Source organism: Electrona antarctica, assembly GCF_951216825.1.
Source record: "Electrona antarctica genome assembly, chromosome: 2".
Taxonomy (NCBI): Eukaryota; Metazoa; Chordata; class Actinopteri; order Myctophiformes; family Myctophidae; genus Electrona; species Electrona antarctica.
This window is the reverse complement of record NC_136807.1, coordinates 20,369,619-20,393,367: the sequence shown is the minus strand read 5'-3', so window position 1 is coordinate 20,393,367 and position 23,749 is coordinate 20,369,619. Positions and strand designations below refer to the sequence as shown.

At 41.3% G+C, this 23,749-nt stretch overlaps 1 protein-coding gene across 1 annotated transcript; it reads right to left on the bottom strand.

Annotated features, from left to right (window-relative positions):
- Window positions 1–20,596: 20,596 nt before the first annotated feature.
- fam43b (family with sequence similarity 43 member B) lies at window positions 20,597–21,686 on the bottom strand (the record flags this gene model as incomplete). The annotated part of the gene is made up of 1 exon (XM_079522745.1): window positions 20,597–21,686. One exon carries the CDS (start codon window positions 21,684–21,686, stop codon window positions 20,673–20,675), a length of 1,014 nt encoding a protein of 337 aa, XP_079378871.1. The 3' UTR covers window positions 20,597–20,672.
- Between the last annotated feature and the right edge of the window lie 2,063 nt (window positions 21,687–23,749).

The following is a 23,749-nucleotide window of genomic DNA, read 5'->3' as shown; positions in this document are numbered from 1 at the left end:
AAAACAGAGATGGGTGTTCACAAATTCATTATTTTTCTTTGAGAATCCTCACTCTAGTATCTCCATATTCATGCAGAGAGGAGAGATTCCCATTCATATTCAGTATTGATGTCCAGTAATAGCCTATAGTAGCCAAAAAGTGAACCCGGACATGTTGAGTACACCAAGGTTTTATGTTAGAAATGTTTAGTATGGGTCCCCAGCATGTAGAAACTGCCGGATGCTAACTAGCATATGTTGAGCAATTTTCATAATTGGCATAATATGTGACCATACCATTAACAACCTATAGGCATATTCAAAATGTCATGTGTCAAACTAGGGGGTTTTCATGATGCTGAATCCATTCCAAGCATTAGTTTAGCAAAAAAACACTCATTGGGCTTAAAACGGCCATGCCCACTTGCCCAAATGTGCTGACATTGACCGTTTTTAGCCCAATGAGTGTTTCTTTTTGCAAAACTAATGCTTGGAATGGATTCAGCATCATGAAAACCCCCTAGTTTGACACATCACATGCTACATAAAGCATGATGACATTTTGAATATTTTGCCTTCTATAGGTTGTAATTGGTATGGTCACATATTATGTCAATTATGAAAATTGCTCAACATATGCAAGTTAGCATCCGATAGTTTCTACATGCTGGGGACCCATACTAAACATTTCTAACCTTGGTGCACTCAACATGTCCGGGTTCACAATGGGGCTCTATGGGCTGGCTACTAGACTATAACTAAGTACCAGTACTTTTACTTGAGTATGTACCATACTGTAAAATAGTTTGTTTTGATGAGGGCTAGGTATTAACAAACAAAGTTCCCATTCTCCACATTATCTCTCATTGTCTATATTCCATTCCTGATAGTATCCGTTCCATATACAGTTTCAAGTAAAATGCAAACTCCCCTGTCAAGTGGTACGTTCCAATTACTTTCCAATTACTCCTTGGAGCCTTTCCAAGGAGTCATAAAGGAAGTAAGTATATAGTCTAGTAGCCAGCCCATAGAGCCCCATTGTGAACCCGGACATGTTGAGTATGGGCTAAAAAAACGGCCAATGCCGTCATCACAAATTGATGATGTCAGCACATTTGGAAATTTTTAATAATTGCCTTCTATAGGTTGTTAATGGTATGGTCACACATTATGCCAATTATGAAAATTGCTCAACATATGCAAGTTAGCATCCGGCAGTTTCTACATGCTGGGGACCCATACTAAACATTGCTAACATAAAACGTTGGTGTACTTGTTACACACTTCAATTAATAAGTCCATATCAGTGTGGTTTGATTTTATGACCGTTTTACTGGACATCAAGGAACTGCAACAAGACAGTTAAACACACACAAATTGAGTGAGACACATGTTCTGTCCAGCTTGTGTCACATTCACCAAACAGGATGTATGGCTTCCTCATTGTCTGACTGGCAGAAACATGCTGACTCACTGGAGTATATTGCCCCCTTGTGGCTTAGAAGAGCTATAGCTCTGTTTTGTTCTTTCATCATTTTTTCATCATTTTTTCAGCTAGCTAGCATACGATGTAGCATTCATATTGTTTGGTGCTGGCTGACCTAGCCCCTTTCGCGTTTTTTCATCGCGTTTTTTCATCATTTTTTCATCATTTTTTCATCGCTTTTTTTCATCGCTTTTTTTTTCATCGCGTTTTTTCATCACTTTTGAAAAAAGCGATGAAAAAACAGTGGTTTTACAACAGTGTGTTGTTAAAACACTGTTGAAACTTGTATTTTCCTTTTTTTTCAAAGTTCCCAACGACATTTTCGACCATCGACATTTTCGACCATCGGCTGCAAGCAACCCGCGGCTGCAATAAGCAACATACAAAATCATATACAAATATTTTTATATGATTTATATGATTTATATGATTTTTTATATATTTTATATTTTAATATATATATATATATATATATATATAGTGATCACAAATCAAAAATCATATAAACCTACGGCTGTAATAAGCAACCTACGGCTGTAATAAGCAACCCACGGCTGCAATAAACAACCTACGATTGCAATAAGCAACGCGCGGCTGTAATAAGCAACCCACAACTGCAATAAGCAACCTACGGCTGTAATTAGCAACCTACGGATGTAATAAGCAACACAGGGCTGCAATAAGTATTACGCAACAATAACTCCACCACCTCTCTCTCATGCAAGTAATTTACATTATATAAAGTTACAAAAAACTTTGATGAGACAGTATTGCTTTGTTTATTTTTCATTTCCTGAAAAAAATTGGAGTTAGGTGGTTTCTTCCCGACAGCAGAGATATGTGTAAAATGCGCACTTGGTCAGCATGTGATAACAAAGTCCCCGAATACATACGTAGCCTATAGTGTAGCTAGCTAGCATACGATGTAGCATTCATATTGTTTGGTGCTGGCTGACCTAGCCCCTTTCGGGACCCTCGGTTACCTTTTCTGAATTTTGGATGGCGGTAACCTAGGGTCCCTTCCTGGTTATTCCACTCTCCATAGGAATGATAGGACGCAGCTTTACCACTGTCTGTTTACGGAGACCCGCGTGGTTGCTTGAGTGTTGATGAGATGTTTCAAAGATGCATAAAGTTGCAGTAGGAGCTTATTTTCAGTGGAGACTGCATAGTTTGAACCTTGTTATTTATTGGACAGTGAATTAGCGTGGGACCAGTTTAACATAGTTATAGGCTAGGCAGAGGCATATGTAAATGACCTTGGGACCGTATCGTCTTCTGTGCCCAGCCTGGACATATTAAATATTCATTGTTGCCATATCCTTGTGTGTAGAGTGACATCTCTGCCTCGATCTTTAACATTTATGAGAATTATGTATTGCATATGAAGACAGGAAATATTCTGTCATATATTATTAGACTTCAGGAACTTACATCTGAGAATTGCTTTCCAGTGGGCATTTGGGTGCATTGGCTGAGACTGTAGCTCCTCATTCTGAGAAAAGTTGAAGATATATCTTAACGAGACAGGCCTTTAATGAACAGAGAACCCATTGGGACCTACTTGGTTCCAAGTTGAGACACCCTCATAAAACCGAGTTATGCTTGTGGTTTTCTGGCCCGGTCTACTCTATGGGGAATTTCTGTGCAGACTGCTATATAATCTCCGGTTTGACAGTAAATATTTAATCAGCCACTCTCCCTTTAATGTTAGGCGAGCTCTAAAGACCTTGGCCTTAATTTAAAGGTGTGAATAATTTCACTGGGGTAAAATCCCAGTGGGAGTTGACATATCAAGGCCTACCAATCACAGGTCATCTTCCTTTGAAAATTGCTGCGTAGCAAAGTTTCCAAATGGCAAAATAATAAACAAAAGAATGTTTCAGACGGTGTCACTGGAGATTTGGCTATAATGTGAATCATACAAAGTATCACATTTCCACTATCTAACTCAGAGGTGGGCAACTTTGACGATGGAGAGGGCCACTATATTTATACAGTCACTCCAGAGGGCCACATTGCATATTACGGTCGTAGCAAAAATTGCTGATCTACAAGCTGAATACGTGTCGCAGTGCGGCGCGTTTTGAGCTTGTAGAGCAGCTATTTTTGCTATATTTGAATTGAAATCCTGAAAAGTATTTTAGACTGAAGTAATTAAAGCCGGTCATGTTTGCATGATTGGAATTATAACAGAAATGAAACAAATACTTTATCAATATTCCAATTTTAACCTGAGGGCCACATTAAGTGAAGGTGTGGGCCGCATGTGGCCCCCGGGTCGCCAGTTGCCCATGTATGATCTAATATTCTAACTCATAAACTTTTCCATCAGCCGCATCAATTTACAGGTCACAGGTGTGAACATACATTACATAATAAAATACAGTATTCTGTTCATTTACTGCAGTGATTGAGGTCTACGTACAATAGGTGTCTGGCGGTGTGCTCTAGACTTGACTATGACTAACCCATATTTATTTTTGTCGGAAAGTCACAGCAGTCATCCAAAACCACACATGCCTCATGAATAATAATGAGGTAGTGTGTGTGGGCCGGCAGATGTTGGACTATTTATGAGTGTCAATGAGACATGAGTCATGATTCACAGGTAGTGGGAGGGGCTGCTTTGGCAACATCTGACCATTTACTGTATGCCACGCTCATTCTCTCAACAAGGCCAAGGCCACCTGTCAATTATCTGATGGTTTCTGTAATTCAGTTCCAGCCCATGTTATTATTTAATTGTGGCAACAATATAAGTTATTATAAGTTGTTTCAGGGGGGGAAACATAAAATTCAACTTAAAATGTTGTGTTTTCTAATACACAATTTTGAACAATCAGGCTTTCACATCATATAGGGGCTTTTTGTAAATTGCTCTCAGGAACAGCTCAACTGATTTAGTCGTATGAGTGATGTCATCAGTATCACCCTACTGGACATATTAAATATTCATTGTTGTGTGTAGAGTGACATCTCTGCCTCGATCTTTAACATTTATGAGAATTATGTATTGCATATGAAGACAGGAAATATTCTGTCATATATTATTAGACTTCAGGAACTTACATCTGAGAATTGCTTTCCAGTGGGCATTTGGGTGCATTGACTGAGACTGTAGCTCCTCATTCTGAGAAAAGTTGAAGATATATCTTAACGAGACAGGCCTTTAATGAACAGAGAACCCATTGGGACCTACATGGTTCCTGTAATTCAGTTCCAGCCCATGTTATTATTTAATTGTGGCAACAATATAAGTTATTATAAGTTGTTTCAGGGGGGGGGACATAAAATTCAACTTAAAAAAAAATAAAAAACGTTTTTTGGGCTTCCCTTATGTTGTGTTTTCTAATACACAATTTTGAACAATCAGGCTTTCACATCATATAGGGGCTTTTTGTAAATTGCTCTCAGGAACAGCTCAACTGATTTAGTCGTATGAGTGATGTCATCAGTATCACCCTACTTTGTATAATTCCTCCTCTTTAGTCTTCAGTTCCAAATTTGCGTTTCCACTTTGTTTACAATGTCCACCATTGTTGATTTCCCAAGCTGGCATGGAATGGAAACAAGCCTGGTTTTATCTAGCATCAGTATCATAATGACTCAAATATTAAATAATTTGCATGTCAGCGCCCCCACCACCTCAGGACATTGTGGTATTGCAGCTAAAACTGCTTCAAAGTCTAGAAAAAATGATTGAGGCTCAAACCATTAGAAACTAGAACTGCACTCTGTCGAGTGCCTACTTGCTTGTTGCACACAAGTAGGCCATAAATAGCCTACTATAGTGCGCAAGCAGAGCACGCAAGTACTGTCGACCTCTACAAACTGTCAAATCTCAGCTTCTCTTTGAAAGAACGATTGAAATATTGAATTATTAGGTTTAGCTATTTGCTACGTACCTACTTTTATGAAGTATATCGTAATAAAGATGTGGATTAAAGGACCCAATGCCTTCGATGGTGACGTATATCTCGATCAGTGTCGGGTGGATTAAAGGAAATGCCTCTATGTACAGTATATGTAATTTGTAAATTGATTAGCGGTATACTGTGGTTACTTTTGATGCGTATGCACCGTCCCAGCATATGACGTCAGGGTATAACTGGTATACCTAGCTCTCAATGATGACGTAATAAAGATGTGGATTAAAGGACCCAATGCCTTCGATGGTGACGTATATCTCGATCAGTGTCGGGTGGATTACAGGAAATGCCTCTATGTATATGTATATGTAATTTGTAAGTTGATTAGTGGTATACTGTGGTTACTTACGTAATGACGATATGTTTTAGTGTCGGGAGGATTAGAGGTAATGCTCCTATGTATACATGTATGTAGTCTGGCACCACTGCCGTATCAGGCACAAGTAGTCATTACGTAATTTGCTGGGACGGTGCATACGCATCGTCCTGGGCAAAACTAGTACTTGCGCGCTCTGCTTGCGCAAGTAATACGTTTGAGGGACATAGACAATATGATATTAAATATTAAAAATCACACCCGTGTGAAGTGAGGGGCGCTCTTATCATTATACATCATCTCATGAACAACTGAATTCATGTGATTGGTTAGTTGATTTGCTCGTCTACATATGATGTACATTTTCCCTTCATTGTCAATGGCATTTAATGTTTGTGTGGGTTTTAAAATGCATGTTATTTTTGCTTTAAATTTAAAGCACACACTAATTGAATTTAATGCAGGATGAAGAAGGCCCATGTTGTTCACCAGCAATCTCTCAGACCAAGCACATAATCTAAGCCCTGCAAAGTGTTGAGTCCAACATGGCTAGGTATAGCACTAATAGCAGAGCAGTGAGGAGAGCTGGTGGTGGGGATCATTTCCTGCTCTGAGAGGGGCTTAGCTCTGCAGCTTGGCAGCCCCTGCCTCCGACAGCTACATTGTTTAAAGCTTCAGAAGATTAGCTCAGCCATAACCGCTGCCAGTCCCTGATATGACTGCAGCCGAATTTACAGCATGGCCCGCTGAATTGTAGTGGGCCCTGGCCCTGGCTCTCTGGGGACAACCTCCACTTGACAGGCAGGTGTGCTTATTCCAACTGAGTGTTGACTGTTGAGAATATGAAGCAGGAAAGCCTATGCTTACGCCTACTGAAAATGTCTGCAGCATTTTTACAGCAGGGAGGGATGGCAGAGGTTAGCGCCCTATGGTGATGCCCTCCCCCCCAACCACCACCAGGCAATCTCATTTTAAAAGGTTCTCATTACCTCCAAGCCACTGGAATCAGGTATGCTATAAATCCTTCGGATTCAATTTGTTTTGGAGTGGCCTGACGTAGAGATAATAACATGACTTCCATCCTCTCCCACCCACAACATTTGTAATACATGCACGATTAATTGCTACTTCAGGAAAGCACTGATAATCAAATAAATCAATGTGGATAATCAGGTTGAATGTTAATCATATGTGCAGTAAATTAATTCTTCACATTCAGACAAAAGCTTAATATAATGCAAACTGGTGTTCTGCAATACTCAGCTGACCTGTCAAAAGCTACTACAGAAGTAGCTCTAGTCCATAGCCAATGCTTCTATGATTCTGCCCTGCATTGGCAGAATCATGGAAGCATTGGCTATATGGACCAGAGCTACTACAGAAGATGCTTCATCATACAGTAAAAAAGTGGACAAATACATTGGTAAGCAAATAAATATCAAAGTACTGAAATTAACGGAGCATTATTTTTTATTCTGAAGTGCGTTATGTTATACCATGCAGTCTTTTTTCCCCAGGATCAGTTGTGTGAGTTTACATAGTGTTCATCCAGACTAATACAGTATGGGAGAAATGGGGTACCGTGGCTTTATCTTTAAGTGGAGATTTGTTGCTGGGCTAATGCAAAGCAGAGGAATTTTTACTACACAGTGATATTTATACTGCAGATGTGATCTGCATTTATACCTGGCCTTTGTCATATTTACATATTTTACAGGCCTTGAACTAAGTGAAGTAAGAGTTTGTTGTTGTGCTCTCAGAGAAGAGGCCATCTACCAAGACTTCAAATATAGCTCAGCTACAAATGCTTGCATACTAGTGTATTACTAAAGCTCAGCATGGTGTAAAAGGCCCAGGGCTTTTTGCAACCATCCATCCATATGAGCAGGCCTTTCAATGGGAACATTTACACCCCCCCCCCCCCCTTTTCCCCTCACTGTATGTTTCTTTTCCCTTTTTACCTCCATTATGATGAATTCCTGTTCTGTTCTTTGTCTATATAGAAGTGTCTATTTGTACGTCTCTAAATGTTTTGATGAATTGAACATGGTGGACCCTGTTGTAAACAAGTGTAATGCTTAATTGGGTCGTCCACTCACAGTTAACAGCCTTTGTATTGAGTTTGTGCTTGAAATGTACTGTAATTCTGCAAACTGTTAATACAATTTTCAATCAATCAATCAATACAATAAATAAACACCTTCTTTAAAGAGAAAATGCACTTGCTGATACATTTAAACTGGGAAGATCAGTCAAGAATTTTGGACAGGAAAAAATATCAATGTGAGTAAGAAGAGAACCTAGTGTTGTCTAATGCCGGTACAGACACCATACTAGATAGACTAATAGACGTTAGAAATTAATTTGGAAATATTTTCTGGTTGTCTGGTTTAGCACTAGGCTACATGAAAGCTCATTTGGATGTATAACCTCAACTACTAAATATTATCTTTGTTGCCCTAAAAGTGGGACAGTCTACACTACAGGTAGGCCTACATTACAACATTAGAATGTTGCTCTATCTGGTTTCTAGCGTTCTGAGAAATATGTTTAAACCATTGCCGGAATTGTAAAGGATCATGGGAGTAGTATAGGTTATATATAAAGCACATATATATGCTGTTAATTGTTTTATTAGCATGATGGAGTTGGCAATACAGTAGGTCAACAATGGTAAACAATATAGGGTTTTCATCACTATACTGTATAGTTTAATTACTATAAAAGCATGAATGGCTAATGAAACTTGTTGGTTTGTTTTGTGCAGCAGTTATTCTCTGCTGTTAAATGCCTTGTTGGCACATTCAGCCAAGCCCAGCATGATTTGAGGTAATTGTTTTTGCCATGCATCACTGCAATGCTCCCACAAGGTAATAAAGTGACAGGTGGTGATGACAGGCAAAATGGCGTCTCAACTATGTCTCTGTCTCTCTATTGGATTGTTGATGACAATTATTGTGCTGTGTGTGCATGCAGGGTTTATGGGTTATTAATGCGATACGTTTAAGGATTTTTTTTCCTGGTCTGATCCTGATCTGCAGTCACATTGTCTCGACTCGAGGCACTGTGCAAACATGCAATTTCTTAGCACTTAGCAATCTTCACCAAAGAGATTTTACGCTGAAACGACAATTATACCCTCCAGTCCATCCCCCTTTCTGATTCTATCACTCGATGAAATATTGAATGCTACACCGTTATGTAATGTGACTGGTTATAGGGTTATTGGGTTGCAGTGAGCTCCATGGTGATACATAGGGTCACAGCTCTGTGGTTGCTAAGCACGTAACGGCAGTTGAATCTGCTCGCAGGGACTCTGGGGAGATGGATGGGAATCGCACAGCAAGGTTTAGCTCATGGCTATGCACAGATGTGCCCTGGTGGGCACACTAGTGGGCTGGCAATGAAAACAGTGGTCCCAGATTTAGCAATGGCATTTCAACCGTAACCACTGGGAAGCCTGGGTGTTAAAAAAGTTTTGTGAGATTGAGGCAATATAAACAAGATCAAGTTGGAAGCATCATGTAAAACACAATACCAGAGTGGAATGTTTAGAGTGCTTCCTTGACACAGTGGACAATTACTGACCGGGCGGGTTGGCAGCTTTGAATCATGGCCTTGTACAACAACAGCATCTTGAGAGCACTCTCACATTAGTGCATGCAATAAAACAACTCAGCAACACAACACACACTGACTGCAAATGTTACAATATGCACTCCCCATTGATGGAAGTTATCCCTCTGCTTTATTTTGATTTGATTAGCCATGGTCATCTTTGATCAAGGAGTTTAGTGTGTATAGAGAATGGATTGTGGTTATGGCTAAGAGCTGCTGATCAAAGACTGAAAGCATGCAGTCTGGTAGAGAGGAGACATCACCTACACACTGAGGGGACAGAATATCTGCCTAGGGAACAGTGGGTGGGTTGGAATTTAAAAAATATGATTAGTGGTTGGAAGCGCTTTTGAATAAATTAATGAGCTCTTTTTGTTTAGTCTCTCTCCATTCTTGTCTTTCCTTTCTTTATTTTGTTTATTCTCCCTTTGCTCTCTCAGGCTCAGTGTAATGAAGATATATGCATACAGACGGGCACACATGCACGCACGCACGGACGCACACACACTGCTACTGACTTGTACTATCGTTTTCAAGAGAATATTAAACACTTGGTTCCCTGCTATGTACTGAACTGAATAGCTCCAACTAATTTGTCTTACTCGTCAAAAGCTGATATAGATGACAAGTATTGCCTCCATTTATCAGGTAAAATTGACCAAGACATCAATTTCACACCTAGCCATGGTTGAAATAACGAGTAGGATGTGTGCCTACATTATAACCCTCTCCCTTCATGAATCACTTTTCAAAGTAGAATCCTCCATTTGACATAGAAAATCACAGCACATTGTTGAACGTCGACAGAGGAGAATTTGACACAGAGGCTATACTATACACTACTTGTACTTGGAGTATAAGACTCCATTTAGGCAGGCTCGTCACGAAGTGGTGCATCTATTCATAAATCTTAGAAGTTCAGTGAGCTGGAAGTCTTTGAGCTTGCTATTACTTCCACAATGCACACTACACACACACTGTATATGAAATGGAATTCGAATGATCTGCCAAGGTAGCACAGTATAGGATGGTAATAATAGTAATAGTATAGTGCTTGTTGACGGTAACAGAGTAAGATGAATAGTATTTTGTTTGGTCAGTAGTTAAACTTTAAAGCCAGCACCAGACATACTGTACCAGTCTATACCTATGATGTCAGGCATGAAGCATGCTATGTACAAAGTGAAGATGACTGATGACTGATCTCCGTTTCAATCTGTGGTAGTGGCTGTGTTGCTAATGCAGACGCAGGAGGTGACAAGCTTCATAAATTGCCACTGTGTGTATATGTGCAAGGGTTTGTGTGTGGGTGTGTTATTCAGCTCACATTTGTATTCCCCTCCAGCTCGTGTCGAGCTCTTCAGATGCAGGTGTCATTGCCCAGTGAGGGAGACAGATGGAAAAATGGATACTTAGACTAGCAGGTCCTCATTCACAAGGACACAGTCTGCAATTCGGACGGCTGCAATTCGAAACTGGCCCCCGTAAAAGCTGAATCCCCCCCCCCCCCACCCTCTTCCCCTCACTGTTTGTTTTTTCCCCTTTTACCTCTTTTTGTGAGGATTTCCTGTTTTTGATTATATAGAAGTGTATATTTGTACGTCTCTAAATGTTCTGATGACCCTATTGTAAACAAGTTTAATGCTTTATGGTGTTGTCCACAGTTAACAGTTTTTTATAGAGTTGTGCTTGAAATGTACTATAATTCTGCAAACTGTTAATAAATACTTCAATCAATCAATCAATCAATCAATGCTCAACTTAGAGCTGTTGAAACACTGAATTAAGTTTGACTGGCTGGCTGGCTGGCTGGCTGGCTGAATTTAAGAATGTATGCCTTTATGTTATCTGGCATGTAGGCCTACAAAGCCAGACTCATCTGGCTTTTGGGCACAGATAAACCTTAACACTGTGTAACATCTTGCATTATTAAACCATCTATTCCTTTATTCAATCATGCCCCTGTGATGGTGACTCTCTCAACATTAGGTACAGGGTTGCTTCCTAAGCAGATTGGCAGGTTTGGTAATTAGTGTTGATCCCACATGAATGTGGACTGCTGTCTGAGAGAATCTGAGGGATGAGTGGGGGTACACCAAGTGGAATGCAATAGCCTACTTCATGTCAGCTTGTCATTAACCTGACATAATAGATTAAGAGAAATAGCAGTTAAGCAGTTCAAATCAATAGACGATATGTCATTTAATAATAGGGGCGGTAGACTTGCATCACTTGAAAATATGAAGAAAGAAGAAAAGTATTTGTGAAAACACGACATGGCAACCCAATACAACCCAAAAACTGCAGAGCAGTTTTGTGTCTCCATGTTTGTTCAGGTACTGCAGGCCATGGCTGCGATCCATTTATGACTCTCTGTCTATATGGGGTCGGGTATGTGCCAACCCACTCAGCCAAGTCCATCCACTCCAGTGCTCCCTTCTATCCACCTGCCGCTCTGTGTAGCTCATCAAACTAGAGTAAAGACTTTATGCTTAATTTATGTCCTGTTGTAAGGTGTGTCGCACACCGAAAATAGCTGATCTGTAAGCTCACAGCACGTCACATCCACAATGCGTTGTGTTCTTGTAGATCGGCTATTTTCAGCACTCAACAAAATCGTTATCTTGCCGTGAAACACTCTACGTGGATGATATGCCCACAATGTGTGTGTGTGTGTGTGTGTGTGTGTGTGTGTGTGTGCGTGCGTGCGTGCGCGCGTGCGCGTGTGTGTGTGCGTGTGTGTGTGTATGCACATGCATTTTGAGTTTCGCCTCAGGTCTGTCATATATGTATTTGTACAGTCCAGACAGAGTGCAACATTCTGTAAGCTGAGCATGTGTGTCTAAGTGATTGATCTCTGGCATCTTGTTTTATGTTCAGTCCCAGGTAATGTTGGGGACTTAATTTGATTGTCTTAACTTGCCATCCAAGAAAGGCTCTATAGGGTTAAATCAGGTATTATTGTTTAGTAAACAATATGTGCTCATGCTCATTCAATGATCAACTCTTTTCTTGGTGCAAGTTAAGACAAATTAAATCTCTATAAACCTGACTGCACTCAGGAGGATTTAGTCTTTTCAATAATTATTTCAAGATGATGTGCAAAGAAAGACAGGTTTATTTGTATAGCACATTTCAACAAGGCAATTCTTTTTTTTTCTTTTTTTTCACTTAATTTTTATTGATAAAATGACAACAAAACAAAAAAAGACAATACAAAAAAAAAAAAAAAAGAGGGACAAAAAAAGGAAACAAAACAAAAACAAGGCTGCATTTTTCATATTACAGGATACATTCATTAAAATCCTCATACATTATCGCTAGGCTGAAAGAAGAGATCCCACTTTCCCCATTTTTTATAGAACGTATCTTCTTGTAGTCTAAAGTATTAATGTTAGTTTTTCCATGACATACAGTTCCTCAGTAATGCCCATCCAATGTTCTTTCGTTGGCGGGTCCTGTTGGTATCAACAAGGCAATTCAATGTGCTTTACATGAAACATTTAGCAAAAGAAACGAAACACCTGATAGAGACGCAGCGACTGAAGGAGGCACTGTAGAACCCAAATGTTTGGTGGTGGGTTTTTTGCACATTGTCTTTTGTGCAATACAAATGTCTAATAAATAATTAAGGAACTGAATCATCCTCTTATTATTGAGAGTTTTAAATGCTTTTGGACAAAGGTCATCTACTTCAATAGGATTTGTTCAAGAAGCCTCTTCCGAAATACGTTGGTCATGGAATTAATCATGCCCTTTAATTGGTTTAGAAACGGCTAAAGAATACGGCATCACATCCCCAGGTCTAATGACTAGTGTGCAGTAAGTACCTCAGCTGATGTGACTCTAATTGCAGCCAATTACTTCCATGTCACCTACGGATATAGGGCGGGGGTGGGCTAGTAGAGCTTAATTTTTGAGTGGTGTAAACCACTCCTACGACTGGCTTTGTTAGTCTGTCTGTCTGTCTGTGCTCAAAAAATGAGCATGGTTGCTACGGTCACCCAGTTCACCCGGGTGTGATTTCATTACGTCAGACATTACATCAGACCACAGCTGATCAGTCTATATAAGACCTTACACCACTCAGTTCACACGGGTATGACTTTTCTTAAGGTGACAGACATGCATGCAGAAAACAACTGTCTGAAGAAAACAAGCTCTATACCAGAGGTTCAGGCTGCTATGCGGCCCCCACACCTACGTAACGTTGCATCACAGATCTAGTGATTGATATGCCCATATGGAGATCTCTGTATCTGTCACCCTCCTATATAATATTTTTCTTCATCTGGCAGAATGAGGATTGTATAGACTATGTATACGACTATACGTGCTATACTGAACATGTCAGAATATAAATTGAGCAGTCTCATCTCACCATTTCAATTAGAGAATCCCTTTCTGCAGAAAGCACATCAACACCTCTGTGCCAAATAGATGCCATAAAAAAACATGCCATACATAGCATTTCACAACACAACAGCATTTCCAGGCTATAGCTTGTTAGTTGGTGCTTGTTCTGGTGACACCAGTGGACACACATTGTCAGCAGTCTAAACAACCTTGTGTCACTCTCCTGCATTCTGCTGTCCTTGGGTGAGGAGCCATTAGAAGTAATACAAGTAAAACACAAACCCCCTTCACAGCTTCAGCTGTGGTGATGACATGAGCTACAACATTTCCTTGTGTATGTTCTATACGTTGCTCTTCTGTTATCTGCAGATTCAGAACTGTGCTTCTGAACACCTTAAATTAGGCCTCCTTTCTGATTCAGCAAGGTCGACCCAGAGCCATTGAAGGAGAGTTACGACATCTCCGTTCACTTCATGGGGCCAGTCCAATGGTGGCTCTGTGCGGCTATCAGGGTCGGCTATGGGGAGCCAAATAGTTACAAAGTCCTGGACCGGAAGTTGACAGAATGCACTGTACTCAGGCAACAGCCCAGCTTTAATGATCTTGAATCCCTCTTAGGTCGTTTTTGAGGGGCGCTAGCCCCTCCTATGTCCAGCTTTGAGGGTTTGTGTAAACACAAACATTGTTTTGCTACCACCACCTATGACTAGTTTTGAGTGTTTGTGTAAAAACAAATCACACCCGTGTGAAGTGTGGGGCGCTCATCATACATCATCATGACGTAAAATAGACACTTTATTTGCTCAGAAAGTATGATGTAAAATTGTCCATTCATTGTCAATGGGTATTAAATGTTTGAGTAGGACAAAGATTGTGAACACACCAAAAGCTGGATATAGGAGGGGCTAGCACCCTCAAAAACTAGTGTAAACACACAAATTGAATGCTATCGACAATGAATGGCCAGTTTTGAGTGTTTGTGTAAACACAACCATTGTGTAAACACAAACATTGAAGACAAAAGTGTGGACGCAAATGATGATGATGATAAAAGCGCCCCTCACTTCACTCAAGTGTGATTTTGTTTTGTAATATAGTACAACATAAACATTACAGAGACATTAGTTGTCACTGTACAATACTTTAAACAGTTGTCATGTTGCACACATGCTTAAAATTGCTGATATTTGTTGAAAACAATGTATTTAAAACTCCACCTTGTCACTCTCCAGCACTGCATGAGCATGACCAATGACCAGCGCTTTAGAGCTCTTTTCTGCCCCCTCAATGACGCCACTCTCCTCTACTCCTCTGACGTCACGCTCATGTCACCAAGACACCAAATCAGTCAGCTCCATGACATGGGTGTGAGGGCCGCATAGCAGCCCGGACTCTAGATGAGAGGGCTCGGACATATAGTATTTCTAGGCTTAATAGTGGAGCTGTGGGGGTCCTGAGTCACTTTAAATAGTTTTAGACTTTTCTGACATGGGGGACTGGGGGGTTCACTCACCGCGGAACCACCCGTCCCATCTGGTACCCAGGAAGGGTGCCCTTCCGACGGGTCAGGCAGCCGAGCAACAGCCCTGGAGATTCTGTCAGAAATGTCCCACACCCGTTGTTCTCACCACGGCCATCCTCCAGCGCCATCTTTGCCTCCAGTTACCCATACTTGGGGATCAAAGTGACTGACAAGCTCTAAGGGTGGGGATTCTGGGTATTATCTATCAAAAATATTGCTCACCCATTTTTTTCCCTTGCTGCAACAAACATCCACTGCAGATTCCATAACCAAATGAGATTAAACATTATTCACTTATCTAGCAAAATGTCCCTGGGCAGTGATTTTTCATCTCAGAATTCTTCTCCTATCTGAGTTGGCATTGCTTATTATGCTTTTGGATAAAGGCAGTAAAACATTTATGGCAGAAACTTACCAATGGTTATCATGAATTAGTTAGCTGTAATGATACTGTATGTTCACACCAATACTCAAGGTTCCAGTGTACTATGTATGCACTTCAGAGAACAGAACTAGCCCCAGGGTATTAGTGGCAGTGCACAGTATAATGAGTTCTCACTCACTTTCAGTCTATGAAGCAGTACAGTATCCTTCCTGAAAGGTCAATATTCAGCACCAAATGCCCCTTATTTTGTGTGAACATTTCACTGAACCTGCTTCATGACTAAGCTGATAAACAGATTTATCATGCAAATCATACTTCTATACAGTATGTATTTTTTGCATATGCCATTCAATTCAACCATTTGCAAACGTGTGTACACAGTGAGTGCACAAGCTGCATCTGCCTCGATATGATTTTGACAGCATTGCTGAGCAGCAAAACAAAGACATCTCATTTGCAACTTGCCATGTATGCAAATCCTTTTAGGGAACATAATTTAAGATATGCATGAGAAAATGCTGGCTGTTAGCTTTGATATTCTGTTTGTTCCAGCTTGTTGTGGCTGCGTCTGCAGTATTGATTTTGGTCACACACTTTACTGGGAACATCAAGCAAGTATTATGGAATAAAATTACACTCATTATGCACAAGCACACACCCATCCACACATGTACATTATGCATACACGCACGCACGCTGCAAGCATGCACACATTTATTTGTAATGTTTCAGTACTCTTCAGGTCGCCCCTGTGTTTCTCTCTTCCTCTCTGTCACTTTCTCTCCACCCAGCAATGGCTCATTGATCCACAATGTCCTGCCGCTGGCGCACCTTGTTCTCTCTCTCTGGTGTCCATACATGGAAGCTGATGAACACATTCTCTACTCAAGACATATTGAAACACAGGCTGCCGCAGGAGGCAACATTTTGGTCATTGGTCGTTCCCTGGCCCTATAGCATCTATAGGACCCACAGGGCCATAACAGTTCCACAGAAGGCTGCATGGGGGAGTCGGGACAGATGAGGTTCACTGTGAACAGCTTTGTGCGTGCAGAAACAGCTCTTGGGCTCCCGAACAACACCCAGCTCCACAACCGTGCAGCAATGCAGTGGGTTTACATGTAATACATCATGTGACAGCCAGTGTTTACCACGTTGTTGGATGGATTAGATTTCGTGTTCATTGAGAGCATCTCTAGTGGCTGACAAGGTGCCAAGTAAGACCTTGGATCTGGGCCTGAGCCGTTGTTGTTCTGGAAGGCGACCGTGATGAAGCTTCACTTGTACCTTGCTGCTGCCATCTGCTTGCTCTCCACTGCTTGGCAGATGAGACTCATGTTTACAAAAACACATTGCGGCCTGCCCTGAAAACCATACCATGTAAACAATGTAAACAGACCAAAGAAAACTATGTGGTTTCCACGTGTAATTGAAAAGGCTTTCAGACAGCCTATACATCCTATTAAAATTGCCTATAGAGTGAGTCGACAGTGGATGGTGGACGTCACAAACGTAACATGCGGACCTGCAAGGCGCACCATTGCTCCAATCCCACCAAACAGGGGCCTGACATCAGAATAGTCATACCAGGGGCAACATTGGGGGCCCACCAATCCACACAAAACTTGGCATAAACGCTCTGCCAGGAAAATAGTTACCCCGAAACAAAATTGCACACAAATGAGGCACTACTGCCGTGTTTACACTTCAAATCAACACAATATAGGGCTGGATTTGAAGGCTGCGTAGCGACCTAGTACTGTATAATAGGTTACTGTAGTGAGATAATTGCTTTCTTTCACGCTTTTACATTGAGCTACAGTGATATGCATACATATCTCAAACAATGCCCACACATCAATGATGTGTTAAGTTAACATACTGTTTACTTTTATGTTTGGCCATGTCGGCCGTTACACATAGTAATGTGAGTGAGCTGATCTGTGTGATTAGCTGCATGTATAGTATGTAACAGTGTGAGCTGATCTGTGATCGGTCAACCTATTTGGATACATAGATAAAGAGATACATACAAGCAGACAGGGTTAAGCAATTAAAAATGGGATTGGTCAAAGGGGCTCTGCCCTCATGCCCTCAATGCCCTTATATCTGACTAACTACCTAAAATCACGCTCTTAAAAGCCCTAACCACACCAAAGGGTCAAGACGGTTTTTGCAGTGTGATATGTCTTGTTGCCCGTTGACCCATGTTGACCCTAGTGATTCAACGCATGGAATTCAACGGCCCAAACCACACCAAAGGGTCAAGACGGTTTTAACGTTAACTCCTTGCAACCGTTTGGACCCAAGGAGTTGCATGGTGACCCTTTGGTGTGGTTAGGGCTTTATCATCGTACAACATCATGAACAACATGTCGATTTGCTCGTCCACATATGAACGTACATTCTCCATTCATTGTCAATGTGTACGACAACAACGATCTGCTACCACCCACCTACAGTATAGAACAGGGGTTCTCAACCTTTCTGGCTGGGGACCCCCGGAAATGCTTTGGCCATGTCTCGCGGCCCCCGCCCCTCCCCACCCCCAATACAAACTGACTGCAAAAATAACCTTATTAGAGAAAATATATCATAAATGAATACTGAAATCAGATATAATCATTAAGGAAAGTTTATGCATGTACTATGTGTTCTATGTAAAACTCTTCATTTCTATTCATTTTCTAGCCATTCAGTTGTTTGTTTGTTTTTTTGTTTTTTTAATACTTTGGGGACCCCCCAACATTATTTGGCGACCCCTCTAGGGGTCGCGACCCACGGGTTGAGAACCCCTGGTATAGAACATACATGGGTAAATTATCTTATACTGCACTGCCACTAAAGTGTGGAATGCCCTGACACAATCCATTAAAAATGTGGATCACTGGCTTCCTTCAAAACAGGCCTGCAAATCCATCTTTCAGGAGGCCAAAGGGGGAGTTAAACTGATATTGTACTGTATTTTGGGGTTATTTGAATACATAGGGCCACAATGAAAAAATGTAAGAAGGCCGTAAAAACAACACAAGCCGGTTTATGTCTACATTTTATCTACGCAAGAAAGACACATTCAGTCGGCTGCGGAGATAAAACTCAGGGAAAACAATATAAAACAATACAGTATATGCAACAACTTATCCTAGCTCTTTGTATTCAGCAGTTGTTGCTGTCATTGCTGACTGGAGGACAGAGTAATTCTTCATTATCTATGGATCCAGTATCTTTCCAGAGGTACTTTATATCAGGAAAGAAATATTGATCTGCAAGGTTTCAGCTGAAAGTTTCATTTTAGACCCATCCTGAGTTATTTCATCGTCAGTAAATTCAGCAGGTAAATTCAACATTCTTCTCTTGTTTGTATTGTGCAGTCAAAACATGATGCCCATGTTTGGTCATGTACGAGAGAAGAAAAAGAAAAAACTAAAAGAAATTATATATCAGAGAGTGTTATTGCTTATAATGTATACAGTAACTCAGATAATGTAATACGCAGTATTATTGTCAGATCACATGCTTTATAAATGTTTCAGTAGAATATCATGCAATACAAATGGATGCATGTGTAATGTCAGTAAAATGGCTGATATTAAAAAGCTCAGTAAAATGGTTGATGGGCATATGAAATACCCATCACCCGTTTTGGATCAGTTGATTTTGTAAGAGCCGACAGTAGTCTTGTGGATGCAGGTAAAGTACTTTATGTTCATTTCCTGGACAATTCAATCCACTGATTAATTGCTCCCTCCAGACTGATTGATCAGCCAATAATGACCGAGCAGAGATTTGTCCATCACATCAACATCTAGCAGAGAAAGGAATGCAAATTTGACATTGCTTATCATATCATTCACTGATATAGCGCAATGAACAATTTCAGTTCAGCCAATTTCTAAAATGACCATCATCCCATATAGCTTTCAAAAAGGAATCCTGATTGAGGGTTATTTTTTATTCATTATTTTGAAAATAAGTGTTGTTTCATGATAACCACAATGCATCTTTAGACAGTAACACAGATTGCATCAGGACATTATTCAAAGTAAGATTCAAAAACATTTTATGTACATCAAATTGTTTGGGTCGATCTGCATTTTTGCATGGGCTTAAGTGGAAAAATGTAGTTAATAAATAGATAAATAAAAAAAAAGACAGCACAGCAATGTTGTGCTCTTGTGGCAAAGTGAGACCTATTATGCTCTTTTGCTGGCAGCATTAAAATACAACAAATTGTAAGATATATATACAGCTACATGAATGTATGTTTCTCCCCAGTCACAAACATATCACAGTGTTTAGTTGTAAAAGCCAAAAGGGTTTTGTTTTAAAAGACAAAAGCTCAGCACTAAAAGCCATTGCTGACTTGTCATGCACAAATGAAGCAGGACTGTAACAAACGGTAACAATAAACATGTCGACTCGATGGCTTGCTTCCTAAATTATAGCCTAATTCATTAGTTGGCTGTGGTTAATAACAAAACATTATTAAACTACTTCTCAGGGCTGAATGCACTCGGAAAGGTTGACCGTGGACAATTACAATGTGGATTGTCACAAAATTGCATTTACAAAGGTCCTCTCTGAAAAAACGATTACAAGTCAGTCCCCCAAAAATGTCCCTGCAGGCAAACACGCCATTCATTATACTCACAAAATAAAGGGACTCAACAAGATAATTAATAAACACGACCTGGTATCTAGGTGTTATCAAAGTGTGACCCGCACATCTGTAATATGGTGATCTCGGCTCTCTCTCCTTTCCTGAAAGCGTTGTCCTCATTTATCATTGTGCTATTGTGAGGCTGAGCATCACCAGCCCTTCATGTAAACACGCAGTTTCATCAACTGCCATAGTAAGACCATCTAGCCAGCATTACTGATTATTCCCAAACAGAGATCATCTCCTTTGTATTTGTCTGTCACTTGGTGGTACCACAGTAGGACAAAGTTTTTGGTAAACACTTCACATTACGTGGTCGGGCAGGAGGGAGTCTGTGTTGGGCATCAGTGTACGGCAGATCGAGGAATGTGTGTGGTATTTTTTCTTTCTTGTTGCAGAATAGCATCCTTGTGCCTCGTCACACCAGCGAGGTGACAAACGTGAGCATTGTGTTGTTGTTGGTGTCGCTGACGAAGTTGATTTGGCACTGCTCCAGTCCCGCAATGTCCCTCAGGTCCAGCTGAGATAATAACTGAGTTGGATCGGTGCTTGTCGTTAAAACCCTCTGTTTTTCCTGTTCCCTCACATACTTCCTTGCATCCTCCTCCTTCTCCCCTGCCTCCTCCCCGTCTTCACTCACCTCCACCTCTTCCTCCTCCTCCTCTTCCTCTGTGATGGAGCAGAGTCGCGCTGTACTGCTGGGGTTGTCAGTGGGTGGTCTGTAGTGGCAGTGGCTGTTCAGCAGCCTCCTCAGTGGCATCACAGGTACCACGTTCCCCCCCAGCAGCTGCTGCTGGCAGTGGCGAAAGTCGCTCTGGCGTTTCAGTCGCTTGAACTCACTGAAGGCGGAAGTGGCTTTCTGGTGGAGGCTGCTTGCAATGGCTTGGGCCTTTTCCGACTTGGTGACCAGGACAGCATGACAACGCAGCACCACTGCCATGTTCTTGACCTGGTGCCTGTAGACCCAGGCCAATATCTTTGGCCGACAGCGATCGGCCGTGCAGTGGGTGATTCTGTTCAGGGAGTAGTGGTGAGTGGGCTTCTTTTTCCATGACTTGTCCGTACTCATACGGAGCCCCTGTGGTCCGACCGCAAGCCACATCTTGATGCTCTGCTCGCCGTAGTTGCTCCTCTCCCAGATCTTGGCCACCGCGTCCTGAGTGCATCCGTCGCCCTTTGCAGTGATGGTGACCACACTTCCCAGGTAGCGCACGCTGTAAACGGGTTCCTCCTTGTTGAGCTCAACCTTCTGCCGCTTGGTCTGGAAGATGCTGCCGAGCCAGTCAAAGGGGCAGTCGGGCAGTAAGTCAGGGCAGGAGCGTAGCAGGGAGGAGAGGATAGAGCTGTAGGTCAGGCCGCTACCCAGGCTCTTGGCTTTACTCTTGGCCTCCTCCTCCACCAAAACAAACTTTCTCCTTCTCCAGGGCAGCATTGTGGGGGGGAAGAGCTGGAAGGAGTGAGCCCCTCTGCGTGTGTGTGTGTGTGTGTGTGTGTGTGTGTGTGTGTGTGTGTGTGTGTGTGTGTGTGTGTGTGTGTGTGTGTGTGTGTGTGTGTGTGTGTGTGTGTGTGTGTGTGTGTGTGTGTGTGTGTGTGTGTGTGTGTGTGCGTGCGTGTGTCTGTGTGTGTGTGTGTGTGTGTGTGTGTGTAGCGTGCGTGCGTGCGTTGCGTGTGTCAGCTAAAGCAAGAGAGAGATGGGAAGTGTGTGCATGTGTGCATGCATGAGAGAGAAAGAGGAAGAGAACCAGTTTTGCCAAGCACAGAGGAGAGACTGCGAGCTGTGAGGCTCAGCCCGTCTGTTCCACCTCTCGCTCCTCCTTCCTCTCCGCCTCCTCCTCTGTGTTTTCCGCTGCCTGCATCATGCAGCGCTGATCAGGGTAGTACACTTCAGTCTCCCTCTCCACTTCACTGTTATCCTTCCAAATGGCTCCCCACCAAACCTTTATTTATCCGTCCAGCTTTTGCGCTGAGAATTTGAAGTATTTCTGCCTCCCTCAGTCCCCTCTCAGGCAGAAGAGCAGACATCGCCGAGTCATCCTCTCTTATTGGACTTGTCTATCTACTCGTGTCGTGAGTCATGAGTCATCGGACAGAGGTCAAATAATGGCACACTGAAATCCTCAGTGTTAATTTAACTCTTGAGTGAAGAAATTGAACCAACCAAATCAACCTGTTAGGGTCAGTTTGCTTCCATACATTCTAAGAGTTACAAATGAATAAATTAGCACTGCAATTTTACTGTACAGTGTCAGAATTTAGTTTTTTGGGAGAGTGCATGTGCAGTTCCATTGAATTACTCTGTAAAATGAACCTCTTGAAACCCTAAAACTAAAATTAATATTTAAATCATTTCAATATAATTAATAAATTCATGGTTTTACGTATTAAATCCACAATCTGTTAAATTGAGATATTCTTAGTTAAAGGAATTGAATGTGGACTATCCTTTAGCTATGTAAATATAAATCGAGTCATTTTATAAACTCTAAGTGTAACGAGACTAAATAATATCAGTTTTAAAAATGCAAAGTTGTTCCCAAGTCTCTCTATCTATAAGAATAGAGGATGAATAATACATTATGCATGTGCCATATGGATTTGCATTTGTGGAAAAAAATTTCTTTGAAGTCCTGAATATTGAAGACTAGCATTCAGATTATTTCTCTTTGGAGCAAAGCACCCCCCAAAATAGTGAAAATAGCAGATCTACATGCTCAAAACATATTGTGGGTGTTATGAGCTTGTAAATCTGCTATTTACTACGTTTCAGATAATAAGGCATAAGTTTCACAACATATTTGGGTAATTTTGTGTCCCAGGGAGACACCACATTTCGGTTCACTTTTGGGTTTTGAACTGAAAACGTTTGGGAAACCCTTCCTCATAGGGAGGGCAAATCAAAGAGGAGATTGACTTATTGCATTTCATTGCAAGCAGATGAATCTGCAGCAATGACTTTTGGTTGTATCATCTTTATCTGCTGCCACTGTGGGTGCCAGGCAACACAGACTGAATTGTCATGGCTAGATGAAGTACTCCACTCACTGTGAAAATGACTCTACCAGAAACTAAGTTGTTACTGTGGCAACACTGGCCCTTTCTATTGATTGGCTATGCATGTGAATTAGAGCAGTGGTTCTCAATATTTTGTCCAAATGGAATATCATGGGTCTGAAACTGAGACTGTACAAAGATATGTATTGCAGTACTGCAAACCTGCAAAGCTGTGGGATCCTTTTGGTTTCATTTGTACCCTCTCAGAGTTTCCATTGGTGGTCCCCGGACCCAACGTTGAGAAACAGTGAATTAGAGAGAACACATGAACAGAGGAGGAAATTAATCACTTTGATGAGGTTGAGTGTCACACATGCGTTGTCCATGTCATAATGACTAATGAGATGAGTATCCATTGTATTGAACATATAAAGGAATATAAATTGATTTGTAGATGTTAATTATCATGGTATTTGGAACTTTCATACACCCCCATCATCAATC